The following is a 6,961-nucleotide window of genomic DNA, read 5'->3' on the forward strand; positions in this document are numbered from 1 at the left end:
TGGCCCTATCCCCCCCCCTCCCCGCCCCCCCAGCTGACCTGGATGCGGTCGGGGACGCCGGTGCTGTCCATGCGGCTGGAGACGTTGACGGTGTTGCCCCAGATATCGTACTGCGGCTTGCGTGCCCCGATCACCCCCGCCACCACCGGCCCCATGTTCAGACCTGGGGGGGGGCGGAGAGAGCGTCACGGCCCCCCCAGGATTGTGAGGGTGAGGGCGTGGGGGTGTGTGAGGGCACGGGGGAGCGTGCAAGGGGAAAAGGGGGGTGCAAAGGGGTGGGTGAGCAAAGGGGAGGGGGTAGGTAAGGGTTTGGGTGCGCAAAGGTCGTGCGTGCAAAAAGGAAGGGGTGTGCAAGGGTTTGCAGAGGCAAAGGGGTGTACGACATCAGTATGTGCGAGGGCTGTGTGTGCAAAGGGGAAAGGGTGTGCAAGGGTTTGCGTGTACAGAGGGGTGTGCAAGGGCTTGTACACAAAGTGGTCTGCGAAGGCCGTGCGTGCAAAAGGGCAGAGGCGTGCAAGGCTTTGCCTGTGCAGAGGGGTGCGCAGAGGCTGTATGTGCAAAGCCCAGGGGTGTGCAAAGGTCACGCGTGCAAGGCCACGCACCAGCGCCGCGCGTGCAAAAGGGACGAGGCGTGCAAGAGCCAGCAGACGCGAAACTGCACGTAAGGGCCAAGTACGTGCGGGGTAGGGTGCATGGGGTGGCTGCAGGTGCAGAGGGGCGTGCAAGGGGCGTGCAAGGGGCACTCACCGATCTTCATCTGGAAGTTGTTGAAGGAGTGCTCGTTGATGTACTTCATCTGCTCCATCAGGTGCATGGCGTAGTCGGCCAGCGCCGCGATGTGGCTCCGGCCCTCCCGGTCGTAGGTGGAGGCGTTCAGCCCTGAGGCCGCCATATAGGTGCTGCCAATCGTCTTGATCTTCTCCAGCTGACGGTACTTCTGCTCGCTGATGATCTGGGGTGGGAATGGGGGGGACAACGTCAACCCCACCCTGCCTCTCCGGAGCCCCGTGCACCCCATCTTCCTGCATCCCGTCCCTGTGCGTCCCATGAATGCTGCCTCTCCGGAGCCCCGTGCATCCCATCTCCTGCACCCCATCCCATGGCTCCATGAAAGCTGCTCCACAGCCTCTCCAGCACCCTGTGCACCCCATCCGCACGTACCCCATCCCATGATCTCCCCATGCACACTGCTCTATGGCCTCTCTAGCACCCCGTGCACCCCATCCCCTGCACTGTCCCCCACACATGGTGCTCTGCAGCCTCTCCAGCACCCTGTGCACCCCATCTTCTCACACCCCACCCCTGTGCACCCCAGGCACAGTGCTCCACAGCCTCTCTGGAGCGCCATGCACCCCATCTCCTGCACCTTGTCTCCATGCACCCCATCCCACGGCTCCATGCACGCTGCTCCACAGCCTCTCCAGCACCCCACACGCCCCATCCCCATGATCCATCCCATTGCACCCCACTCTGCCCTCTGGCACCTCATCAAAGTCGGCAATGATCTCATTGAGCAGCCGCAGGCACTCGACACCCTCATTATTAGCCTCCAGCTCAACGTAGAACTCAGAGAAGTTGCTGATGGAGGCGAACATGACGGCCACGCACTCGCAGGACTGGTAGTAGAGCTCGTCATTGCGACGTTCCCGTGCCAAAAAATGTGCCGCCACGTCCTTGGGCAGGATGTTGTGCAGCAGCCGCCGGTTGTACGCCTGCAGCTCCTCCATCTCTTCCTTCTCGCCCGTCGCCTGCGTTGCACAGCACCATGTGGGAGTTGTGCCGGGGCCCCGCGTCCACCCCGGTCCTGGGGTGCGGGGATGGGGTCAGTCCTGGCCCCTCGTCCCCTGGTCCTACCTGCAGCTTCCAGAGGAAGTCAAGGCGGGCAGTGGACTCGACCTGCTGCGCGTGCAGGTACAGCGCCAGCGCGAAGACGGCCAGGATGACGGGGGTGACGTACCGCAGGGCCACCTTCCCCTCTGCCAGGCTGCGGGCACCCCCAACCCGCTGAGACAGGATGCCGGACCAGTCCGTGCCTACCCCAGGGACCCCAAACCTGCACCCAGACCCCTAAGATGAACCCACCCAAGGGATCCCCTAAGATGCACCTACTCCAGTGACCCCAATTCTGTGCCCAACCCCGTAAGATGCACCCACACCAGGGTCCCCCTAAGATGCACCCAATCCCCAAAGATGCACCCACTCCAGGGACCCCAAAGCTGCACCCACCCTAACCCAATCCCCAAAGATGCACCCACCCCAGGGACCCCGAAGCTGAACCCAGCCCCCAAGCTGCACCCATCCTTGCAGCACAGACCCCCAAAGGACTCTCCTGCTGCTGCCGACCCTCAGCCCCCTACTCCATTTCCCCCACTGGTCCCAGTCCCCCACTCACCATTCACCCTGGGTCATATTGGAGGGCCTGGTGGGGAGAAGAGCCGGGGGTTAGTGGGGTGGGGACACAGCTCCCAGAGTGGGAACACCGGGGGGGACGCGACACCGGGCACTCACAGGGCATTGGCCACCACCAGCAGGTCGGCGTTGTCAAAAAGGGTGGCCTGGGGCCCCTCCACCAGCACCAGGTAGGTGGCCTCGATGGCCACCATGAGCAGCAGCTTGCCGATGCTGCTGATGTGCAGGAAGACGGAGCAGGCCAGCAGGCTCAGCACCACGCTGTAGTTGAAGTACTGGGGGAGAGACGCCGCAGGGATGCACTGGCACCCCGTGGGGAACCCCTGCCGGCACCCCACACCCACGGGGACCTTGCGCCCATGGGGACACCCTGCCAACACTCTGCACCCTCAGGGGCTCTGTGCCAGCACCCACGGAGGAGACTGCACCCATAGGGACCTATGCCAGCACCCTATATCTGCGGGGACCCTATGCTAGCACCCTGTACTCTTAGGGATACTGCACCTGCAGCACCCTGTACCCTCAGGGACCCTGTGCCAGCATCCTCAGGGACACTGTGCCTGCAGGGACCCTGTGCCAGCACCCTGCATCTTCAGGGACCCTGCACCAGTGCCCACGCAGGACCTTGCACCCACAGGGACCTATGCCAGCACCCTGCATCTGTGGGGACCCCATTCCAGCACACTGGGGGACACTCCACCCACGGTGACCCCCTGCCAGCATCTTGCATCTTCAGGGACCCTGTGCCAGCACCTGAGGAGGACCTTGCACCCACAGGGACCCATGCTGGCACCCATGCAGGACCCCGTCCCAGTGCCCTGCAGCTGTGGGAGCCCTGCAGCTGTGGGTGCCCCACAGCCACTCACCTCAGGGAAGTCACAGGCCAGCCCATCGCCGTGGCAGGGGCCCGCGGGGGTCCCCAGGGAGAAGTTGAGGGCCCGGAGCTGGCAGGGTCCCACAGCCTCCGGGGTGACGTTGAGCTCGCGGGCGGCACAGTCCCGCAGGGCCACCCGGCTGCAGGCAAACTGGGGAGGGGCAAGAGGGTTGAGCCGGTGCTCCACAGCCCCCCGCACCCCCCGACCCCACGTCCCTACCATGTTGACGAAGGCAGCGATGAAGACGAGGAGGATGGTGAAGACCCCAATGATGGTGCTGTGGGCGCGGGACTGGACGATCTTCTGGGAGAGCTGCTGCAGGGCGGCGGGGAAGAGCTGGCGGGGGGGGATGCAGAAAAGAGGACCCTGTCATGCGTGGCCGAGCCCCCCACACCCTCCCACCCGTCTGGCCCTGTACTCACAGTGACGCAGGAGTAGACAGCGCAGACAAAGAGGATGGCAGCAAGGAGGATGAAGATGCCAACGTAGACGCCAAGCATCAGCGGGGAGCTGAGGAGAGAGGCAGCTGTGAGTGCTGGGGGGCCGGGGGGTCAGGGCCCAGGGTTTGGGGGGGCTGCAGCACTCACTGGGGGAATACCACGATCTGGAGGCAGCAGATGAAGCAGAAGACAAGGAGGGTGCAGGCCACGTAGCCACCGAAGCGGTCATCCACCTTCTTGGAGTACTGTGGGGAGGAGAGGGGTGAGCTGGGTGGGCAGAGGAGGATGGAGGGGACCCCGGAGGATGCAGGGGATGGGATGGAGGGACCAGGATGGAGAAGACCACAGAGGATGAGGTAGAGAGGATGGAGGGACCAGGACGGAGGGGACCAAGGAACCAGCTGGATGGAGGGAATCTCGCAGATTAGAAGTGACAGAGGTGACCCACAGCTTGGATGGAGAGGGTGGAGGGTACCAGGAAACCAGGACAGAGTGGACCCCAGGGGATGGAGGTGAGGGGAACAAAGGTGCCAATACGACCACGATAGAGGGGGACAGAGGGTGCCCCCACCTTCTTCTCCAGCTCTGGTGTCTGGAAGGTGAGCAGGAACTTCTTGACGTGGTCCTTGCGGAGCTGGTCGATGCTGCGGGCATCGATGGCCCGGCTCAGGAACTCGTCCACCTCATCCTCGGGGTTGAGGGCCTCCTGGGCACCGCGGCTAGGGGCAGGGGTGGGTCAGGGCCCCCCCAGGCCCCTGGCTCTGCCCCAGGGAAGGGCCAGCCACAACCCCCCCCAAGGTGCCCCAGCATGGGGACACTTACTTGTCCTTGCTGGAGTCATCAATGCCCTGGGGAGACAGAAGGGAGATGGAAGGTGTCAGGGACACTGACATGGATGGGGGGGCTCCTATAGGTGACAAGGACATGGGGCATCCCTCAGGGTCACCAAGGCTGCCAAGGATGGGGGACAGAGTCCCAAGGGTAACCAGGATGGGGGGAATCCCCAAGGGTTCCCCAAGCCTGGCAAGGATGGAGGGGGTGCCCAAGGGTCTGCAAAGGGAGGAAGGAGGGGTCTGGAGGGTGATGTGACACCAGTGAGGATGGGGGACCCCCGAGTGTCCCCAAGGCTAGTAAGGACAGGGGGCATCCCTGAGGGCTGCTGAGGACAGTGGGTACCCCTGGGCGTCCCATGGGACGGTGAGGGTAGAGGGATCCCCAAGGGCTGGTGAGGATGGGGGGGGACACTTGGGGGTCCCCATGGGCCAGTGATGGTAGGGGGATCCCTGAGGGCTGCTGAGGATGGAGGGAGACCTGGGGGTTCCCCGAGGCCGTGGGCTGCAGCAGGCAGGAGGACGCAGGCGAGGGTTGTGGGCAGACTTGGGGAAGCCCAACAGCAGCCACGGAAAGGCAGCGAGCAGCTGATACCACCGCAGTGGGGGCCCCTCATGCCTGATGCCCCCCCTCCAAGGCCACTCACCATCTGCCGGAAGGCCTTGGAGTCCTTGGTGCGGGAAAAGGAGCGCTCGGGCACCCAGCGCGGCACCAGCCCCTCTGTCGAGTTGGCACGAGCCCGCTGCAACTTGGCCAGGATGGCTTTCTCCTCCTTCTGCAGGGCGACGCGGCCGTGAGAGGGGTGGCCCCGGCTGCCCCCCCAGGCTCCCCACCAAATGCCCCCCAACTCACGCGCTTCTGGCTGCAGCCGACGATGAGGAAGGTCTCGATGTTGTGCTCCTTGAGGTAGGCGTTGCGCTCGCCCCCATGGCCCGGCTCCACCTCGTAGTCCCCGTTCAGGTACTGCAGCGTCGCCCAGGTGATGTGGATGCGCCTGGGGATGAGGATGAAGGCGCTGAGCCCCCCTGCCCCGCTCCCCCTGTCCCACTCCCCAGCCTGACCCCCCCCCCATCCCGGCTCACCCGGCTTTGCCGCCCGCTTCCATGTGGTTGGCGAGGGTCACGTCGTTGGACCAGACGTCGAACTGCCACTTGCGCAGCCCCAGGACCCCGCAGTGCACCCGCCCACTGTGGATCCCCACGCGCATGTTCACGTTCACCCCCGTCACCTCACGCACCAACCTGCGGACGGCAGCGGCACCGCATCAGCCCGAGGCACCGCGACCCGGGCCGGTGACCACCGGGGATGTGCCAGCACCTTGGGACGGGCACAGTCCCCCCCAAGTTGCAGTGGCACCAGGGACGGGCACGACCCCCCATGCTCTGCCCCACTCACGAGATGGCCTCGATCATGTCGACCCCCATCTCCACGCAGCAGTGTGCGTGGTCCCCGCGCGCCTCCGGCAGCCCCGACACGCAGTAGTAGCAGTCCCCCAGGATCTTGATGCGCAGGCAGTGGTTCTCCTGGGGGGGGACGGGCAGGTCAGGGGGGGCTCTGGGACCCCCAGCCTCCCTCCCCGCCTCGGTCCTGCCGCTCACCGCCGCTAACTTGTCGAAGCGAGCGAAGAGCTCATTGAGCGTCATCACCAGCTCCTGGGCTGTGCACTGCGAGGCCAGGCTGGTGAAGCCCTCAATGTCTGCGAAGAGGATGCTGCCGGGAGGAAGAGCGTGGGCTGGTGAGGGACCACACACCGCCCCGGACCCCCTCACCTGATGACACCCCCCCTCCAAACCTCACCCGCACCCCCAGCCCCACAGTACCTGACGTTGTCGTGCTTCTGGATGTAGATCTTGTGGAACATCATGTCCTCTTTCTTGGTGTTGATGTCCTCCTTCATCTCCATGGCCACGTGCTGCGGCAGCACTGAGAGCAGCAGGCGCTCCTGCACCCCAGCATCACCCCATTAGCGGGGGGCCAGGGCCCTGATGGACCCCCCCAAGCCCGACACGGGAGACCCCACTGTCCCCGGGACCCCCAGGACCCCCGGCCGACCTGCTGGCGGTTCTCGCGCTGGAGATGCAGGCGTGCCTGGATGTAGCCGCGGGTCTCCTGGAAAGCCTGGCGCTGCGACACCTCGGCCGGGTAGTGGGTGCAGACCCCCACCACGTTGGTGCAGAGGAAGATCAGGGCGTTGGCGCTGAGCTGGCAAGGGAGGTGGGCTCAGTGTGGCCATCTGGGGACCCCCGGCCCCCCACAGCGAGACCTGGCCAGCTCTGCCACCCTCCTCTCTACCCCAAAACTCTGGCTCTGGTATGGGGGATGCTGTCAAGAGAAGAAAGGGGACTGCACAGGGGGACATGGTGTGGGGAGACCTGGGGACCCAAGGCAGAAGGATGTGGGGATGCA

General features: G+C 65.0%; 1 protein-coding gene across 1 annotated transcript in view; it reads right to left on the reverse strand.

The window, feature by feature from the left end:
• The window catches only part of ADCY6 (adenylate cyclase 6), an 11,070-nt gene that overhangs the window by 2,053 nt on the left and 2,056 nt on the right, over positions 1-6,961 (reverse strand). Inside the window, exons 2-20 of the mRNA XM_010566570.1 lie at positions 6,608-6,757; positions 6,376-6,497; positions 6,154-6,265; positions 5,951-6,078; positions 5,638-5,796; positions 5,408-5,549; positions 5,202-5,330; positions 4,547-4,572; positions 4,296-4,443; positions 3,872-3,969; positions 3,707-3,794; positions 3,504-3,620; positions 3,276-3,434; positions 2,509-2,684; positions 2,393-2,419; positions 1,855-1,984; positions 1,485-1,748; positions 748-952; positions 39-163 (exon numbers count right to left, since the gene is read on the reverse strand). Coding sequence (XP_010564872.1) covers positions 39-163; positions 748-952; positions 1,485-1,748; positions 1,855-1,984; positions 2,393-2,419; positions 2,509-2,684; positions 3,276-3,434; positions 3,504-3,620; positions 3,707-3,794; positions 3,872-3,969; positions 4,296-4,443; positions 4,547-4,572; positions 5,202-5,330; positions 5,408-5,549; positions 5,638-5,796; positions 5,951-6,078; positions 6,154-6,265; positions 6,376-6,497; positions 6,608-6,757 — 2,505 coding nt within the window. The remainder of the gene's footprint in view (positions 1-38; positions 164-747; positions 953-1,484; positions 1,749-1,854; positions 1,985-2,392; positions 2,420-2,508; positions 2,685-3,275; positions 3,435-3,503; positions 3,621-3,706; positions 3,795-3,871; positions 3,970-4,295; positions 4,444-4,546; positions 4,573-5,201; positions 5,331-5,407; positions 5,550-5,637; positions 5,797-5,950; positions 6,079-6,153; positions 6,266-6,375; positions 6,498-6,607; positions 6,758-6,961) is intronic.

This window comes from Haliaeetus leucocephalus, unplaced genomic scaffold (assembly GCF_000737465.1).
Source record: "Haliaeetus leucocephalus isolate CR32 unplaced genomic scaffold, Haliaeetus_leucocephalus-4.0 Scaffold214, whole genome shotgun sequence".
NCBI lineage: Eukaryota > Metazoa > Chordata > Aves > Accipitriformes > Accipitridae > Haliaeetus > Haliaeetus leucocephalus.